This window comes from Dendropsophus ebraccatus, chromosome 1 (genome assembly GCF_027789765.1).
Source record: "Dendropsophus ebraccatus isolate aDenEbr1 chromosome 1, aDenEbr1.pat, whole genome shotgun sequence".
Classification (NCBI taxonomy): Eukaryota; Metazoa; Chordata; class Amphibia; order Anura; family Hylidae; genus Dendropsophus; species Dendropsophus ebraccatus.
Window position 1 is genome coordinate 127,831,314 of NC_091454.1, and position 21,005 is coordinate 127,852,318.

General features: G+C 44.6%; 1 protein-coding gene and 1 long non-coding RNA gene across 2 annotated transcripts; both read right to left on the minus strand.

Moving 5' to 3' along the window:
• Positions 1-758: 758 nt before the first annotated feature.
• Positions 759-20,268, minus strand: ECHDC3 (enoyl-CoA hydratase domain containing 3). The gene is made up of 5 exons (XM_069978739.1): positions 20,114-20,268; positions 11,786-11,907; positions 9,876-9,973; positions 2,334-2,534; positions 759-1,564 (listed from the first exon to the last, which is right to left on the minus strand). The coding sequence occupies exons 1-5, from the start codon at positions 20,242-20,244 to the stop codon at positions 1,244-1,246; spliced, it is 873 nt and encodes a 290-aa protein (XP_069834840.1). The 5' UTR covers positions 20,245-20,268; the 3' UTR covers positions 759-1,243.
• LOC138798062 (uncharacterized) lies at positions 3,220-6,987 on the minus strand. Its single transcript, XR_011364066.1, has 3 exons — positions 6,939-6,987; positions 5,607-5,777; positions 3,220-4,050 (listed from the first exon to the last, which is right to left on the minus strand). It is a non-coding gene; the product is annotated as an uncharacterized lncRNA (long non-coding RNA).
• Positions 20,269-21,005: the final 737 nt, after the last annotated feature.

Genomic DNA, 21,005 nt, shown 5'->3' on the forward strand with positions numbered 1-21,005 from the left:
TCTGTCATTAAGGCCATTTCAAGCTCTGTCCTTAAGGGGTTAAATGTTTATTTGTTTATTTATTTTTATGTTTTATTTATATAATAGGATAGGGGGGTGATTTAGACTTTTATTGGGGGAGGGGTTTTGGGGTAGTGTGTTAGTGTTTTTAACTTTTTTTTTTTCTTTTACACATTTGAAGTCCCTTTGGGGGACTTTTACATACAGTACTTTGATTTCTACACTGATGATTGCTATGCCATAGGCATAGCATTGATCAGTGTTATCGGCGATCTGCTCATTGAGCCTGCCTGTGCAGGCTTAGTGCAGCAGATCGCCGTTTGGACCGCACGGAGGCAGGTGAGAGACCTCCGGCGGTCCGTTTTAACGATCGGGATCCCCGCAGTCACACTGCGGGGGTCCCGATCGGTAAGTGACAGGGGACTCCCCCTGTCACTTACACTTAAACGCCGCGGCGTTTAAGGAGTTAATGGCACGCGGCAGCGCGATCGCTGCAGTGTGTCATTACCGGTGAGGTCCCGGCTGCTGATTGCAGCCGGCCCCCACCTGCTATGAAGCGCGCTCCGCTCCGGAGCACGCTTCATTGCCGGAGAAACACCCAGGACGTATAGTTACGCCCTAGGTCGTCTAGGGACAGACTTCCATGGCGTAACTATACGCCCTGGGTCGTCTAAGGGTTAAGTCACATGTGCATATACTTTTTTTTTAACAAAGTTCTTTTGAATTCAATAACAAAATAGCCATTTGTGCATACATTATAGCTGTAAAATAAGCAACGAAAACAGCCCAAATTAAACCAGCTATAGCAAAAAAAACAGGACGTTCTGATCATGCATCGCAGAGATTACTGGGTAATGTAGTCTCATAGCAGTGCAGAGGAAACCTGTATTGGAAGAGTGGGACTACTGTAAAACCGCATGAAGGAGGGGACATGGGTAAAAACTTGGAATTCCCCTTTAAATAGTGTTAATAAATTTGGGCCAATGTGTATCAGACAAATGCAGACTATGAGATAGCCTGGGCACAAAATATCCCCACTGAATATGGCTCATCTATGGCCTAGAAAGTCACAATCTGCAGCAGACAGTGTGAACACAGACAGGTATGTGCCAAATAATTTAAGTAATGCAAGAAAGAAGAAATGTATATGAAATATCACATTTTCAAATCAGTTATTTATATTTAAGTCAAATATGACATTGGTAATTTAATTTGTGATCTGTAGTCGTAAATCCACAGGTAATCATTCTAGTGAATTAGTCCACACTGGTTTCCTTTTTTGTGTGAAGGCCTCTATGCCTTCTTGTCCATCCTTCAACATCAGGTTTTCTAACATAACTTGAGATGTAAATCTGTATGCCTCATCTAAGCTTTGAGAAATTTGTTTGTAAAACGTAGCTTTTCCAAGAGCAACTACCGTGCGGCTCGCCTGGCAAATTTTATGTGCAATTTTCATGGTTTCTACTTCCAAGTTCTCCTCTGGTACCACCTTGCTGACTAGTCCATGCAACAAGGCATCATGTGCTGATATAGGTTCACCTGTAAACAGCATTTCTAAGGCGACCTGTAAGAATAAAATTACCGAAATAGTTCCATATAAGTCTTGGACATGCGATAGCATACAATACATAATAGAGGGTGTTTATAAAAACTCGTTCTGCAGAAAAGTGGAGTAATCACCCATAACAACCCGTCCAGTCACAGCTTTCATTTTAGGACAAAAAAGGGCCCCTGAACGAGAGCTGGAATGTACTTGTGAAGGGTAGTGGCTTTCCTTTCTTTGCATCGGTTTTTATAAATGTTCCTCAATAATGTTATGTTATAGGACATACTTGTTTGAGTTATGTTATGGACATAAGAGCAATGCAGTTATGTACAAATACAGATATAGGCTATGTTCACACAGTATTTTCGCCCAGTATTTTTTAACCAAAACCAGGAGTGAATTGAAAACACCTCAGAATGCCGGACAACCAAAAAAGGACGTTATGTGAACCTAGCCATACAATGCATTTAGTAAGTCTTCAGAGCCTTTCACAGTTTACATTTTGTTATGTTGTGGTACTGTGCTAAAATAAAAAAAATCTCCCGTAATTCTGCACTCAATACCCTATAGCACTGCTATGTTTGCACACCTGGATTTGGGGATTTTCTGTGCTCCTACATTATCCTGTCTATAGGATCTGCATGCAGTGCTTTTCTCCTCATGGTTGCTGCTTTTTTAAATATTACTTATGGACTAACTATTAGCACCGTTGTACCATACTTATACATAAAATAATATGTTTAGTAGTAATAATAATAATAATAATATAACATTTTGTTGCATTTACCTTCCTTGGTACTGCTCTTCCTAAAGCAACAGCGGGTGTAGAGCAAAACAGTCCCACGTTCACACCGGGTGTTGCAAACTTGGACTTCTCAGATGCTACAGCAATATCACAGCTGGCAACAAGTTGGCATCCAGCTGCAGTGGCAAGGCCATTCACCTGGGCTATAACAGGAACTGGAATGGTTTGGATTGTTGTCATAAGCTGCACACAACATACAGTATATCTTGAAGTAGAAGTAGACATATTTATTCACTTTTTAACAACACTTCTTTGAATTCTAGAAAACTCCTACCAGCTTACTCTGTCATGTTAAAGGGGTGATCCAACATCCGGCAAAAAATATAAAATAATAGAGCAAAAGCATATAGCATTGCTAACGTGTTTGCCCCAATTCTGAAATAAACAGCCAGCCAGCCATGCAACAAATCTACACCTGCTTCCAGCTGGTGTAGATTTCAATCATCATTTACACCTGTGGCAAGCGTACGCCGGGAAGGAGGGGCAAATCTGCGCATTCTCCCTGGCGTACGCCTCTGGCGCAACAATGATAAATCCCCCCCATATGTTGTCTCAGGAGAGAGGGAGCTGGGACGCCCGGTACTGTCATTTTCTATGGGTTGACATACTTGCAGTGGATTATTCATTCCGTTGTGAGTACTTAAAGCCCCCCCTGCTCAACCCAAAGCTACCGGCTTATACATTACCTAGCCGCACTCCTGCTTGCTTGTCTGGCTCTCTGACATCCTGCTCAGCCAATCAGTGGCTGCAGCGGGGCAGTGCACTGATTGGCACAGGGAGAAACCAGGGAGCCAGGAGCCAGAGAAGCAAGCAGAAGTGCGGCCAGGTAACGTATAAGCCGGTAGCTTTGGGTTAAGCGGGAAGGGGCTTTAAATACAACAGAATGAAAAATCGTCTGCGAGTATGTAAAACAATAGAAACTGACAGTACCTGGAATCACAGCAGATTTCGCTGCAGAACTTATACCTTGGAATCGCTGGGATCTGGTACGTGTGAAGGTACCCATATGTCATTTTCATTTTTATATGTCTTTATGCAAGAAGCATTAATTTCCCCCTGTTCCATTTTTGTTTTGAATGGAGTTTACTGTCCACAGTGCTCCCAGAGATAGACTAGGACAATACTCTGCTACTTTTGGCAACTCCATAGACAATGAATGGAGCGGTGGCATGTATGACAGAATTGCTGCTCCATTCATAATAATAAGTCGAGGCCTGCTCTGGAGATCATGGGGATTCCCAATGGTCAAACCCCCAGATCTGACACTTATCCACTATGTTGTGAAAAGAGGATAACAGGATTTTGACACAAAAGACCATGGGGTATAGGTTACCACTGCTGCCGAGCGTTCGGGTTCATACGAACCCGAGCCTCGGCAAGTTCGGACCATCCCTAGTTACCACCACTAGGAGGGAACACTAAAGAAAGTTAGCTCCTCCCGCACAGGTTATATCCCTCTTGCGGACAATAGGCTACTTCAGTTTGTACAGAAGCAGGAAAAGCTAACAGAAGATACACAATAAACCCAGCAGCACAACTTCCAATGACTGATAACTGAGAAGAAAAAGGAACCATCCAATAAAAATGGATTTTAGAGTGCCCACTCACCAAATCCTGTTTTCTCATTTGTGTACATAGGGGCACAGGAGATCACGGGACATCCCCAAAGCAGAAAACCCCAGCACAAGTGGCTCTCCATCTATCAAAGAAGGTGTAGAAAGAGCATATTTACCCCATGGTGTGTCAGCCAAGAAGGCCAGGGGTGTGGTGAAATGATCTGTGAGCCCCATGTGTTGCAAAAATAATAGACAACAGCTGGACGTCTCGATTAGCAACAATGACATTCTAGTATGCCACTGAACTGATAGGAAGAGAAAAGTTCTTTGAAAGGAGTGGAACATGTACCCTGGTAAGGAAATGACCCACCTCGGCCACAAGGTGGAAATTAGGCATGAAATGTCAGGGAGAACTGACACCTAGAAGAGGTTACCATCAACAGGAAAGGAGCCATTTGCAGTCATAGGCTGGGTTCACACTATGTATATTTGAGGCTGTATTTGTGAGGCTGTATAGCAACCAAAACCAGGAGTGGATTGAAAACACAGAAAGGCTATATTCACATAATGTTGTAATTGAGTGGATGGCCGTCATTTAATGGCAAATTTTTGCTGTTATTTTAAAACAACGGCTGTTATATTGAAATAATGGCAGTTATTTACCGTTATATGACGGCCATCCACTCAATTTCAACATTGTGTGAACAGAGCCTTTCTGTGTTTTCAATCCACTCCTGGTTTTGGTTGCTATGAGGACCTGACTTGAGGACCAAATACTGCCTGAAGTATACAGTGTGTGAACCCAGCCTTAGGAACTAACCCAATATAATACATAGGCTGAAGGAGGCATGCATCTGAGACCAGCGTTTGCTACTATGGAAGTCTTTTATCCAGTAGACCAAAAGGAAATTTGGTCCAGAGAAAGAACTGAAATGTGATTCTCTGTCTGCAGAATGGTCAAATACAATAAGAGGTTGAAATGATCAGAGGGCTGTTCAGATGTTGGAACCTTCATAGACTCTCACCAGGATCTCCTCCCGGCCTGGTAAGACTAAAATTGTATTGAAATTGGGTAACTGTCATGACTTGTGGACAGTCCTTCATGATGTTGGCAACCAGGTTTGAGAAGGCAGGCTTAAATTTTTCACCAGACAAAAACTCATGAACAGCATGGCTGAAGACCTGGATTCCTTATTGTGGTTGGGAATCCAGTCTCCCCAGGAGGAGGAAAAATGCTGTAGCTAGTAGTAGTGAAAAATTGAGTATTGTAATTAAAGAGTTTATCCAGTATTTCAAAAACACTGCTGCTTTCTTTCACAAACAGTGCCATACCAGTCCACAGGATGTATATGGTATCACAGCCATTTGCTTCAATGGAACAGAGCTGCAGTACCACACACAAACTAAAGACATGTACGGTGCTGTTTCTAGATGAAAGCAGCTGTGGAAGGAAGAAAATCTATGGCTTGGTAAAAGCACACCCATACAGATTTTTCTGTGGAAGCACAGCAGAGGAGCAGGGTTACCACGGGAGAAGCTTTTATGTCCTTAGAAACAGTCATTTACTATGGAAGAGCAGTTCCCTCTGTGTAAGGCAATGTGGTGGCAGTACAAGACACCAGAAGTAGGATCTAGAGAGTCTCCTGGCCCACAGGAATAAGTTAATCCAGCCCAAAGACCATTCCACTTTTATTCGTACCTGTAGACAGGGCTACGTGGCACAGCCTTCCCAATGCCATAGTCTTGGTATTTGAGTTGTACTTAATAGTGTACATGCTAGCTGAGAGTCCCTGTTGATGGACTTCTTGCTTTCTCTCTGCTTTCTTCCGCTCCCTACTGGATCTTTGATGACATCCACATGTTTTTGGAGCTGTGTGGCTAAAGTCCAATACATTTATGAAATCTACAGTCTCTTCCATGGTAGATTAAACAGAAAAAAAAAAAAAAAAGACACCGGGGCACCTTCTGGTGTAGTATTATAAGAATGGCACGGGGGCATAGGGTGGGTAATCAAGTAACCACTCACCTGGGATGGTTGTGCTAAACAACAGGCACAACACTATCATGCACATGTAATAGGAAGGTCACCGCTGCAGCACCTGCAACACCACATGCCTTTTGGTGCATGCAAATAAAAAGAACGATCTGAAGCCGAATCTTGGGGATCACGGCTTGAGATAGTTCTTTCTTTCTATTATTGATCACTGCCTGAATAGTTAGTCATACAGACTGAAGTAATAGAATCCAGCTGAGCAGATGAAACTGTCAATACGTTTGTTGGTTTTTCCTATTCATTAACTTAAAAAAAATGTGCAAGGTTAGTGCTTGACTCCTTTAACAACAACTGCTTAGGCAGTAATGTGGCCGATTTGTCTTTACACCACCTTGTGGCATAGACAGGCATACCATGTAGTCCGAGACCTATGGAAGGGGGAAGAGGCACAAAACAAATAACAGTGACAGAAATAATGTAAGTTACGCGGACCATGGAGTGCACCCAGCCTATTGGGGGGAGGGGAGGGGGGAATGGCTGTAGCCAGGAAACAAGCTGAACAATGATAGGTAGGCCCAGCCAGGGAAGAAGGGGGTGTGACTATAGCCTAGCTGGGGAAAAAAGCTAAGTAGCGACAGGCTGCACATTAAAGGAAAGGCCCATCCCTAGCCTTGAAAAAGGGGAGGTGGGAATGCGGCATACCAAGAGGAAAAGCCAGGTGCTATATTTTTAGGTTTTGCCGAAATGCCAGATCTGGAAACTGGCAGCCACAGCCAGACCAGCGACAGCTGCTGGCCACACAAAGCGACACAACCAGGCAAGGCATTAATTGGACTATACTTGGGCAGGAGCAGGATCTCTGCAATGGCCAAGGCATTTCGCCTCCAGGAAACTGACTGCAGGCTAGGACACTTCTGTAGAATCACACTGAAGCACAAGAACAATTGTGTCTAAAGATGAAAAATATATCAGGGATGGAGGGAGATGCAAATATAAACACCCAGGGAGCAAAAGCAGAACTGAAGCTGAAGTACTTACCTAGTCCTGACATTCTCATCCTCTCGCTCCTCTTCTCCCATTTCAGACCAGCAAGGTCCCCCCTTCAGTGTGCCACTCTGGTCGGGACAGAGGAGCTCTGGTGCTCTTGTCCCACATGCCTTCTTTAAGTGAGGGTCTCCATAGGACAGTGGAGTTGACATCGTCCACCCTGATTATGTTGGGGAAACAGGGAGACAGGGTTGTATTTGTTTTCCACCTAAAGGAGAGAGAGAATAAAATAAACAGAGCAGAAATCTGCAGAAACTGCAGAAGTGTCTGCTTCCTACAGACACTAAGCTAAAACTGAAATAGCTCATTGCCTGCAGTAGGGGGTCTAGCCTGTGCAGGAGGAGCTTACTTTCAATTTGCTTAGTGTCGCCTCCTAGTGGCAACAGCCTATTCCCATGGTCTTCTGTGTCCCTCAATGACACAAACAAGAAAACTGGTTTAGCTCATAATACCCCTGTAAGGTTCACTCACATGTACAGGATCTGCACAGATTTGATGTGGCAGACATCACTGTAAAGGCCCTTTTACATGGCCCGATTTGAGACAGCAAATAAGCATTGATCAGCTGGACTGCACGAATGATTGCTGGATCATTGCATTGTTATCAGCCGCACATCCCCTGTTAAGACAGGGATTTGTGCAGCCAATAACAATTTTTATGGACACACAAAAGACTCGATCAGCCGCTCACTACTGATAATCAGCTATCTAAAGCCTCTATTACACGAAGAGATTGCAACGCTATTATCATTCTAAAAGCGCAAAACGATCAATTGCTAATGATTGTTTAGCAAAGGATTTACACATTATTACACGTTACGGTTGATGTACTGAACAATTATTTTGTGTTCGTTACATGGGCCCTTAAACGTTCGCGGTATAGGAAAATGGATGATCATGTGGGCGGGGAAAAGATAGGTGGAGGTGTGACAAAACCTGTAAACAATGGTGTGAATTTGAGACTGTCCAGCCTACTGGACCACCTACAAAGCTTGCAGTCTCCATTTTGATCATTGTCCTTTGAGCAGCAGAGAGAAAAGCACATTATTTTCGGAGCTTGTTCTTATTTTTTTTTATTGTTGGTGATCCATTTGCTCATCCATTTTATGATGGCGATGCTTAGCCCCTTGCTACAAAATGACGTTCCCAGAACGTCATGTAAAGCAGGTAGTTCCTCCTTTCCCTGCAGCGTGTATGGGGAATCCGGAGGGAGATCCGCTCCCTCTGACCCCCCCACCCCCCGGGGGTGGGGGAGTTACCATAGCAACCCAGACACTGCTTAATGTGTCTAGGTTGCTATGGCAGGGGTCTGATCGTGTGAATGAGCTGTCAGTGTACTGCCAGCTCATTCACTCTAATGTACATTACTTCACAGATTATGTGCTGTAATGTATTATAGATGTACTGTACCTGCAGAAGTTACAGTGCAAAAAAAACAACACACACACATGCATAAACAAGTTAAAATATTTTAAATAAATATAAATAATTAAATATACACATTCCCCATCTCCCTTTATAAATGATTCCCTATGAATAAAATACACATATTTGGTATCGCCGCGTCTGTAATGACCCCGTCTATTAACCTGTTACATTAATTATCCCGCCCGATTAATGCCGTAAAAAAATAAATAAAAACTAACCAAAATCCCACAACATTGTTTTGTTAATTCCGCCCCCTAAAAAAATATAGAAAAAACGTCACATGTACCCAAAAGGTGTTCCACTAAAAAAGTTGGCTTATGCCGCAAAAAAAAGCCCTCACATAACTCCATTGGCGGAAAAAATAAAAATATTGCTGCTTTTACAATATGCAAGACACAAACAATATTTATAGTATAAATGCCATAAACTATAACAAAAGCTATATAAACTGGATATCGCTGTAATTGTACCGATCTGATGAATAATGATAACATGTCATATGTGACGTATAGTAAACGGCATACAAAATTGTTTTATAAAAAACAGCTGCTAAATTGTGTTTTGTATTTGTACCACCATAAAAAATTAAATAAAAAATTATCAGGGTGTCACATGTCCCCCAGAATGGTACAGATGGAAACGTCAACTTGTCTTACACAAATATTTTGGCACCACAAGGCCTCTGTCACATGGTATAATGGACAAAAAAATACCTGAAATAAAAAAAGGTCCCAAAATTCCCCACGTCTCTGTCATGTCTAAGGCCTGTGAGACAGGTGAGGCACTGCGGCCACACATGGGGGATTTGTAGAAACATTGGAATAAGTGGAATAAATATTGAGTTCCATTTCTCAGTAAGTATTTGCTGAGCTAGAGGAAAAAATGGATTAAAATGGAATATCTGCCCAAACAAATGCAAATTTTACATTTTGAATACTTTGAGGGGTGCAGTTTTTTTTCCACTTCTGAACATGTCCCTAATAAAATCAGAATTTGAAATATCGCTGCAAAATTTTGAAGCCCTCTAACATCTTAAGTAAAAGGATGTTCACCAAATGGCATCACCATAAAGCAGACATGTTGTAGATGTTGCAGTAATAATTAGTTCACGTGGCATGACTATTTTTCTTAGAACAAGAGAATATTGAATATAAAGAAACGTCAATTTTTCAAGTTTTTGTGCAAATGTGTTTTTAAAAAAAAACAAACAAAAAAACTACCTAATGTATCAACCTAAGTATACCACAAACATAAAGAGGAATGTGTCACGAAAAAACAATCTCAGATTAACCACGATAGTTGAAAGCATTGCAGAGTTATCACTACATAAAGAGAGACAGATCAGATTTGAAAAATAGGCCCCGAGCGTGCTGCGGAGGCAAGGAGTTAAGAAGAAACGTGGTATTGAAATTGTGAATTGAAATAAGTGGATGTAGCATTCTGCAGATTCTGTATGTGTGAATGTATCATTAAAAATTTTGTTTAAAATAATAGTTTCACCTCAACGCAGGCATTAAATACACCAGCATGATGAGCTTTTCCTTGAGTGGCTGTGAATTCTTTTAAATTGTGGCCAGATGAAAAAACAGGTCCATTTGCTGGAAGGCAAACAATAAAAGGAAAATATATTGTTTCAATAAGAGATCTAAACCAACATTGAATTAAAGAATCAATAACATTAATTTATTATTGATCATTAAAAAAAATATGTACGCAGCATGCTTTTACCACATTTCAGTCTGGTGGACAAAGTCTTGCTCTATAAACTCTAACTTCTAAAACGCAGAGAGCAAACTGTAGAACTTGGTGGAGGAAATGGCCAGGGTTTGATCATAGATAGATAAAAGATTAGTCTGCCTCATGTTACCGCCCCAAATGGGCAACTGGAGATTTGGGCTGTGCATGGCTTTAGGAGACTGTTTTCTTCCAGCTGTAAAGGGGTTATCCTGGCTTAGAAGAACATGGCTGCTTTGTTCCAGCACAACTCCACTCCAACTTAGGGTGGAAACACACACACCAGATTTCACGCTACTAATTCGTAGCGAAATCCGCTGCGGACCCCTTGACGGTCATTTTCAATGAGGTTACATAAGTATGTAAGTGACAGCCCCCTTAACTCCCCGCCGGCCGGTACATACATTACTGGCTCAGCGCTCCGGCTTGCTTCGGGGGCTCCCGGCGTCTAGATATCCTTCTCAGCCAGTTGGTGGCTGCGGCGGGGCAGCGTACTGATTGGCTGAACGGGACGTCCAGCAGGGAGCCCCAGAAACAAAACCGGTGTGTTTGTACCTTTAAATGTAGTTTTGCAGCGCAGTTCCAGTTGAAGTGAGTGACGCTTAAGTGTAATACCACACAAAACCTGGGGACAGGGTAATAAAATACCCCCTGAGGAAGCCATTAATGCTTTGGCATGCCATGGCAGGATGGTATAGAACAAGGGCAAGATATTTTAACCGCACTATATAGTATACTTTACCAATACACCACCGTGTTGTTGGTCAGCTATAAGTTTTCAATAGTGGTAACAAGTACAATTATGCTGATTTATTATAAGACCTATACATTATTGGGGCATGCTATTTGATATATATTTTTCAAATATTGATTAAGAGCATGACTCAGTTTCTTTACATTTCTATCACTTATTGTGATTATTTATGGGGTGACAGAGAATGACAAAAACAGTGTGCCCAGCTCACAAACTTAAAGTGACTGTACCACCAGACCCAGGCTGAAGCACTGGAGGCGGGCCGACCAACCCTTAGTGGGAACAAACTCCAGCCCCTCCATGACGTGACTCCATTAGAATCAATGGAACCCTATAATAGAGGGGCTGGTGTTTCCTCCCACTAAGGGTGGGTCGGCCCGCCTCCAGTGCTTCTGCCTGGGCCTGTTACAGTCACTTTAATGATAGCCTTGTGCAATATAGTGATGTGATACTTGTTGTGCTCCTGATCTACTCTACTTATAGGCAGTATTGGCAACAGAAAAAGGCCAATTCTGGCAGATTGTGGAGGAAATTACTGTGTTAGACTGGGTTCACACTGCGTTTTTGCAGTCCATTTAAAGTATATGTTTTAATGGGGGGGGGGGGAACAGATGCAATTGTGTGCATCAGTTTACATTGACTTTCTTTACAAAAAAAGAAAAAAAGGTTAAAACTGATTTTCTTTTCTTTTTTTAGTGTACACAAAAACATGGTTGACCACATTTTTGTGTAGTTAAAAAGTAATAATTTAAAAATAGATCTGTTAAACGAACTGCAGGAACGCAGTGTGAACCCAGCCTAATATATAAGACTATGTTTAAAGATGGCATGTGACAGCACTTGGAATATCATGACATGTACATGCATTATCATATTCATACTATTCATATACAGTGTATATAGAATGTAACTCTGGGAATACCTGCAATCACAATGACCCTCAAATCCTTGTCATCAATTTCATGTAGGACGTCCTTCTGCAGAGACTGAAGCATAGCAAGCGACAGTGCATTTCTCTTTTGGGGGTTATTCATGGTTATTTTTCTGTATAGAACAAATTAAAAGCAATATACAGCAAAATTCTGCAGCACTTTCCAATGGAAAATAAAAAAAATAAAAGGTCATCAATGCAGTAGCCAACACGACAAGACTGGCATCTATCTGGATGTGTCTTATACTGAAGTTCAGCCCCATTCACAGAGTATTCTGTATTCTGTATCAGTAATAGTTAGCTAAAACTGGGAGTAAAAGAAACTGAGAAAAAGATTTGCACCTCTTCTGTGTTTTGTGCAAAGAAATATTACAGCATCTGTTTAAAAATTTCAAATACTTTATTCTTCAATTTTAAAATATAAGAGAAAGAAGCAGGGTGTATGAGCCGACGCATTTCAGATTCACCAGATTAAAAGGGCTTGTCCAGTAAAAATTTTTTTCTTGAAAATCAACTGGTTTCCGAAAGTTATACAGATTTGTAATTGACTTCTATTTAAACATCTCACATCTTCCAGTACTTATCAGCTGCTGTATGTCCTGCAGGAAATGTTGTTTTCTTTTCAGTCTGACATCTCTGCTCGAGACAGAAACTGTCCAGAGCAGAAGAGGTTTTCTATGGAAATTTGCTGCTGCTCTGGACAGTTCCTGTCTGGGACAGACATGGCACTAGAGAGCACTGTGTCAGACTGAAAAGAAAACATTTCCTGCAGGACATACAGCAGCTGATAAGTAGTGGAAGATGTGAGATTTTTTAAATAGAAGTAAATTAATAAAGTAATAAAAGCCAGCATTACTAGGTTATAGGTTTTTCTCTACTTAGCTCTCCCCTATAGCACCAAAAAAGTGCCATTTGGCTAGTAGTACCTAAAAAAGAATACAGCAGACTCACAGTATCATGTAAATGCATAGTATATGTGTGGAGAGAGGTCCCTCTCCTCCGGCGTATACCTGCAGCTATATGGCAGCCACCAATCACTGGTGAGAGGGAAGGCACATGGAGTGCTCCGCTCACACCTGCTGACCAAGTATGAGGTCACAGTGTGTGCTGTCCTAGTAGTGTGCTGTATACTGTGGTGACAAGCATGAGGCCACTGAGGTCACAGTGTGTCCTCTCCTAGTAGTGTGCTGTATACTGTGGTGAAAAGTATGAGGCCACATAGGTCACAGTGTGTCCTGTCCTAGTAGTGTGCTGTATACTGTGGTGACAAGTATGAGGCCACATAGGTCACAGTGTGTCCTGTCCTAGTAGTGTGCTGTATACTGTGGTGACAAGTATGAGGCCACATAGGTCACAGTGTGTCCTCTCCTAGTAGTGTGCTGTATACTGTGGTGACAAGTATGAGGTCACAGTGTGTGCTGTCCTAGTAGTGTGCTGTATACTGTGGTGACAAGTATGAGGCCACATAGGTCACAGTGTGTTCTCTCCTAGTAGTGTGCTGTATACTGTGGTGAGGAGTATGAGGCCACTGAGGTCACTAGTAGTGTGCTCTATACTGTGGTGACAAGTATGAGGCCACATAGGTCACAGTGTGTCCTGTCCTCGTAGTGTGCTGTATACTGTGGTGACAAGTATGAGGCCACAGTGTGTCCTCTCCTAGTAGTGTGCTGTATAGTGTAGTGACAAGTATGAGGCCACATAGGTCACAGTGTGTCATCACCACAGTATACAGCACACTACTAGGTCAGGACACACTGTGACCTATGTGGCCTCATACTTATCACCACAGTATACAGCACACTACTAGGAGAGGACACACTGTGACCTATGAGGCCTCATACTTATCACCACAGTATACAGCACACTACTAGGACAGCACACACTGTGACCTATGTGGCCTCATACTTATCACCACAGTATACAGCACACTACTAGGAGAGGACACACTGTGGCCTCATACTTGTCAACTCAGTATACAGCACACTACTAGGAAAGGACAAACTGTGGCCCCATACTTGTCACCACAGTATACAGCACACTACTAGTGACCTCAGTGGCCTCATACTTATCACCACAGTATACAGCACACTACTAGTGACCTCAGTGGCCTCATACTTATCACCACAGTATACAGCACACTACTAGTGACCTCAGTGGCCTCATACTTATCACCACAGTATACAGCACACTACTAGGAGAGGACACACTGTGGCCTCATACTCTTCACCACAGTATACAGCACACTACTAGGACAGGACACACTGTGACCTATGTGGCCTCACACTTATCACCACAGTATACAGCACACTACTAGGAGAGAAGTATGAGGCCACTGAGGTCACTAGTAGTGTGCTGTATACTGTGGTGACAAGTATGAGGCCACATAGGTCACAGTGTGTCCTGTCCTAGTAGTGTGCTGTATACTGTGGTGACAAGTATGAGGCCACATAGGTCACAGTGTGTCCTCTCCTAGTAGTGTGCTGTATACTGTGGTGACAAGTATGAGGTTACAGTGTGTGCTGTCCTAGTAGTGTGCTGTATACTGTGGTGACAAGTATGAGGCCACATAGGTCACAGTGTGTCCTGTCCTAGTAGTGTGCTGTATACTGTGGTGACGAGTATGAGGCCACATAGGTCACAGTGTGTTCTCTCCTAGTAGTGTGCTGTATACTGTGGTGACAAGTATGAGGCCACATAGGTCACAGTGTGTCCTCTCCTAGTAGTGTGCTGTATACTGTGGTGACAAGTATGAGGTCACAGTGTGTGCTGTCCTAGTAGTGTGCTGTATACTGTGGTGACAAGTATGAGGCCACATAGGTCACAGTGTGTCCTGTCCTAGTAGTGTGCTGTATACTGTGGTGACGAGTATGAGGCCACATAGGTCACAGTGTGTTCTCTCCTAGTAGTGTGCTGTATACTGTGGTGACGAGTATGAGGCCACTGAGGTCACTAGTAGTGTGCTCTATACTGTGGTGACAAGTATGAGGCCACATAGGTCACAGTGTGTCCTGTCCTCGTAGTGTGCTGTATACTGTGGTGACAAGTATGAGGCCACAGTGTGTCCTCTCCTAGTAGTGTGCTGTATAGTGTAGTGACAAGTATGAGGCCACATAGGTCACAGTGTGTCCTCTCCTAGTAGTGTGCTGTATACTGTGGTGACAAGTATGAAGCCACATAGGTCACAGTATGTGCTGTCCTAGTAGTGTGCTGTATACTGTGGTGACAAGTATGAGGCCACAGTGTGTCCTCTCCTAGTAGTGTGCTGTATACTGTGGTGATAAGTATGAGGCCACTGAGGTCACTAGTAGTGTACTGTATACTGTGGTGACAAGTATGAGGCCACATAGGTCACAGTGTGTCCTGTCCTAGTAGTGTGCTGTATACTGTGGTGACAAGTATGAGGCCACAGTTTGTCCTTTCCTAGTAGTGTGCTGTATACTGAGTTGACAAGTATGAGGCCACAGTGTGTCCTCTCCTAGTAGTGTGCTGTATACTGTGGTGATAAGTATGAGGCCACATAGGTCACAGTGTGTGCTGTCCTAGTAGTGTGCTGTATACTGTGGTGATAAGTATGAGGCCTCATAGGTCACAGTGTGTCCTCTCCTAGTAGTGTGCTGTATACTGTGGTGATAAGTATGAGGCCACATAGGTCACAGTGTGTCCTGACCTAGTAGTGTGCTGTATACTGTGGTGACAAGTATGAGGCCACATAGGTCACAGTGTGTCCTCTCCTAGTAGTGTGCTGTATACTGTGGTGACAAGTATGAGGCCACAGTGTGTCCTCTCCTAGTAGTGTGCTGTATACTGTGGTGACAAGTATGAGGCCACATAGGTCACAGTGTGTTCTCTCCTAGTAGTGTGCTGTATACTGTGGTTACGAGTATGAGGCCACTGAGGTCACAGTGTGTCCTGTCCTAGTAGTGTGCTGTATACTGTGGTGATAAGTATGAGGCCACTGAGGTCACTAGTAGTGTGCTGTATACTGTGGTGACGAGTATGAGGCCACATAGGTCACAGTTTGTCCTTTCCTAGTAGTGTGCTGTATACTGTGGTGACAAGTATAAGGCCACATAGGTCACAGTGTGTCCTGTCCTAGTAGTGTGCTGTATACTGTGGTGACAAGTATGAGGCCACAGTGTGTCCTCTCCTAGTAGTGTGCTGTATACTGTAGTGAAAAGTATGAGGCCACATAGGTCACAGTGTGTCCTCTCCTAGTAGTGTGCTGTATACTGTGGTGACAAGTATGAGGCCACATAGGTCACAGTGTGTCCTGTCCTAGTAGTGTGCTGTATACTGTGGTGAAGAGTATGAGGCCACAGTGTGTCCTCTCCTAGTAGTGTGCTGTCTACTGTGGTGATAAGTATGAGGCCACTGAGGTCACTAGTAGTGTGCTGTATACTGTGGTGACAAGTATGAGGCCACATAGGTCACAGTGTGTCCTCTACTAGTAGTGTGCTGTATACTGTGGTGATAAGTATGAGGCCACAGTGTGTGCTGTCCTAGTAGTGTGCTGTATACTGTGGTGATAAGTATGAGGCCACTGAGGTCACTAGTAGTGTGCTGTATACTGTTGTGATAAGTATGAGGCCACTGATGTCACTAGTAGTGTGCTGTATACTGTGGTGACAAGTATGAGGCCACATAGGTCACAGTGTGTCCTCTACTAGTAGTGTGCTGTATACTGTGGTGATAAGTATGAGGCCACAGTGTGTGCTGTCCTAGTAGTGTGCTGTATACTGTGGTGACAAGTATGAGGCCACATAGGTCACAGTGTGTCCTGTCCTAGTAGTGTGCTGTATACTGTGGTGAAGAGTATGAGGCCACAGTGTGTCCTCTCCTAGTAGTGTGCTGTATACTGTGGTGACAAGTATTAGGTCACAGTCTGTCCTCTCCTAGTAGTGTGCTGTATACTGTGGTGACAAGTATGAGGTCACTGAGGTCACAGTGTGTCCTGTCCTCGTAGTGTGCTGTATACTGTGATGATAAGTATGAGGCCACTGAGGTCACAGTGTGTCCTCTCCTAGTACTGTGCTGTACACTGTGGTGACAATTATGAGGCCACATAGGTCACAGTGTGTCCTCTCCTAGTAGTGTGCTGTATACTGTGGTGACAAGTATGAGGCCACATAGGTCACAGTGTGTCCTTTCCTAGTAGTGTGCTGTATACTGTGGTGACAAGTATGAGGCCACAGTGTGTCCTCTCCTAGTAGTGTGCTGTATACTGTGGTGACGAGTATGAGGCCACTGAGGTCACAGTGTGTCCTCTCCTAGTAGTGTGCTGTATACTGTGGTGATAAGTATGAGGCCACTGAGGTCACAGTTTGTCCTCTCCTAGTAGTGTGCTGTATACTGTGGTGACAAGTATGAGGCCACTGAGGTCACTAGTAGTGTGCTGTATACTGTGGTGACAAGTATGAGGCCACATAGGTCACAGTGTGTGCTGTCCTAGTAGTGTGCTGTATACTGTGGTGACGAGTATGAGGCCACTGAGGTCACAGTGTGTCCTCTCCTAGTAGTGTGCTGTATACTGTGGTGATAAGTATGAGGCCACTGAGGTCACTAGTAGTGTGCTGTATACTGTGGTGATAAGTATGAGGCCACTGATGTCACTAGTAGTGTGCTGTATACTGTGGTGACAAGTATGAGGCCACATAGGTCACAGTGTGTCCTCTACTAGTAGTGTGCTGTATACTGTGGTGATAAGTATGAGGCCACAGTGTGTGCTGTCCTAGTAGTGTGCTGTATACTGTGGTGACAAGTATGAGGCCACATAGGTCACAGTGTGTCCTGTCCTAGTAGTGTGCTGTATACTGTGGTGAAGAGTATGAGGCCACAGTGTGTCCTCTCCTAGTAGTGTGCTGTATACTGTGGTGACAAGTATTAGGTCACAGTCTGTCCTCTCCTAGTAGTGTGATGTATACTGTGGTGACAAGTATGAGGTCACTGAGGTCACAGTGTGTCCTGTCCTCGTAGTGTGCTGTATACTGTGATGATAAGTATGAGGCCACTGAGGTCACAGTGTGTCTTCTCCTAGTAGTGTGCTGTATACTGTGGTGATAAGTATGAGGCCACTGAGGTCACTAGTAGTGTGCTGTATACTGTGGTGATAAGTATGAGGCCACTGATGTCACTAGTAGTGTGCTGTATACTGTGGTGACAAGTATGAGGCCACATAGGTCACAGTGTGTCCTCTACTAGTAGTGTGCTGTATACTGTGGTGATAAGTATGAGGCCACAGTGTGTGCTGTCCTAGTAGTGTGCTGTATACTGTGGTGACAAGTATGAGGCCACATAGGTCACAGTGTGTCCTGTCCTAGTAGTGTGCTGTATACTGTGGTGAAGAGTATGAGGCCACAGTGTGTCCTCTCCTAGTAGTGTGCTGTATACTGTGGTGACAAGTATTAGGTCACAGTCTGTCCTCTCCTAGTAGTGTGATGTATACTGTGGTGACAAGTATGAGGTCACTGAGGTCACATTGTGTCCTGTCCTCGTAGTGTGCTGTATACTGTGATGATAAGTATGAGGCCACTGAGGTCACAGTGTGTCTTCTCCTAGTACTGTGCTGTACACTGTGGTGACAATTATGAGGCCACATAGGTCACAGTGTGTCCTCTCCTAGTAGTGTGCTGTATACTGTGGTGACAAGTATGAGGCCACATAGGTCACAGTGTGTCCTCTCCTAGTAGTGTGCTGTATACTGTGGTGACAAGTATGAAGCCACATAGGTCACAGTATGTCCTTTCCTAGTAGTGTGCTGTATACTGTGGTGACAAGTATGAGGCCACAGTGTGTCCTCTCCTAGTAGTGTGCTGTATACTGTGGTGACAAGTATGAGGCCACTGAGGTCACAGTGTGTCCTGTCCTAGTAGTGTGCTGTATACTGTGGTGACAAGTATGAGGCCACTGAGGTCACTAGTAGTGTGCTGTATACTGTGGTGACAAGTATGAGGCCACATAGGTCACAGTGTGTGCTGTCCTAGTAGTGTGCTGTATACTGTGGTGACAAGTATGAGGCCACAGTGTGTCCTCTCCTAGTAGTGTGCTGTATACTGTGGTGACAAGTATGAGGCCACTGAGGTCACAGTGTGTCCTCTCCTAGTAGTGTGCTGTATACTGTGGTGACAAGTATGAGGCCACATAGGTCAGTGTGTCCTCTCCTAGTAGTGTAATGTGGAAACACTACAGAAGAACTTCAGTACTAAACCAGTGAGACTGGCAGCCAGAGGGTACAGCTATGGTGTGAGACTGGCAGCCAGAGGGTACAGCTATGGTGTGAGACTGGCAGCCAGAGGGTACAGCTATGGTGTGAGACTGGCAGCCAGAGGGTACAGCTATGGTGTGAGACTGGCAGCCAGAGGGTACAGCTATATGGTGTGAGACTGGCAGCCAGAGGGTACAGCTATATGGTGTGAGACTGGCAGCCAGAGGGCACAGCTATGGTGTGAGACTGGCAGCCAGAGGGTACAGCTATGGTGTGAGACTGGCAGCCAGAGGGCACAGCTATGGTGTGAGACTGGCAGCCAGAGGGTACAGCTATGGTGTGAGACTGGCAGCCAGAGGGTACAGCTATGGTGTGAGACTGGCAGCCAGAGGGTACAGCTATGGTGTGAGACTGGCAGCCAGACGGTACAGCTATATGGTGTGAGACTGGCAGCCAGAGGGTACAGCTATGGTGTGAGACTGGCAGCCAGAGGGTACAGCTATGGTGCGAGACTGGCAGCCAGAGGGTACAGCTATATGGTGTGAGACTGGCAGCCAGAGGGTACAGCTATGGTGCGAGACTGGCAGCCAGAGGGTACAGCTATATGGTGTGAGACTGGCAGCCAGAGGGTACAGCTATGGTGTGAGACTGGCAGCCAGAGGGTACAGCTATGGTGTGAGACTGGCAGCCAGACGGTACAGCTATATGGTGTGAGACTGGCAGCCAGAGGGTACAGCTATATGGTGTGAGACTGGCAGCCAGAGGGTACAGCTATGGTGTGAGACTGGCAGCCAGAGGGTACAGCTATGGTGCGAGACTGGCAGCCAGAGGGTACAGCTATGGTGCGAGACTGACATTCTATACGTCACTATACTGTGAGACATGGGCCCTATGCTAGGACTCACATAAAGTCACTGACTGCGGATTATAACGCACAATGTAGCTGCTGTCACTGTCCTATAATACGCTGATGACGTCACGCAGTATTATACAGCATACAACTCGCCCCGGTCATAGAAAGCCAGGGGTTTAGGACTGTGCAGTACTGCATGCACTCTGCCCATATACACACTGTGCCCGCGGGCGGCACTCCCCCTGCTGGTCACCAGAGCCCGTACCTTATGCCAGCCTGTTGCACGCACTGGGTGAGGGGCTGTTCCTGCTGCCCTGTGCCCGCCAGCCCCCTCCTCAGCACCGTCACTGCCCGGCCCGGGGCCCTCACCGCTGCGGGACACAACAGAGTATACATGTTTGCTGGCGGCTCGCTACTCTATGCTAACTTTCAGCATAGGGCAAAGTCCAGAGACACAGTGCTGCCCTCTAGTACGGAGGATCGGTACTGCAGCGTGTTCACAGCTCACGGCTCTCAGTGGCGGCGGCTGGCCCTGGTGTGTGCATACTCAAATCCGCCACAGATTCCAATTAACTCCGTCTCCCATTGATTTCAATGGGAGACGTGCTACCACTTGTCACTTGTTCTGTGCGGCCCCTCTCTGAAGCTTCATTTGAAACCAAAGGGCGCTTGGTGACAGGACCCTCTTGGCTCCCAGCAGCACTGCACACTCCTGAGGTTTGTGCCCCATGCACATAGCTTGCCTCTCCTTCACACATACTTTTATTATAGTTTGATTATTATTATGTTTGAGAAAAAAAAACAAAACAACAAACCCGAAGCTATTGGTCCTCCATGTAGCCGATGCCTTAAAACAGTGTACCTTAACCCCTTGCCTCTGCCGCCTATTTTAGCCTTAAAGGGAACACAATTGTGTTGATAGAGCTTCCAGCTGCAGCAAATAGATCTTTTACACAGCCCCCCCCCCCCACCAAATCTGCATTGTCTTCAGCGGTATCTGTATATCCAGGAAAAACATCCTTTAAAGGGTACAAACACACACACCGTATACGCAGCAGATCTGCAGCAGATTTGATGGTGCAGATTTGATGCTGTGTTCAGTTATTTAGATCGTATCTGCTGCGTATCGCAGCAGAAAATACGCTGCATATACGGTG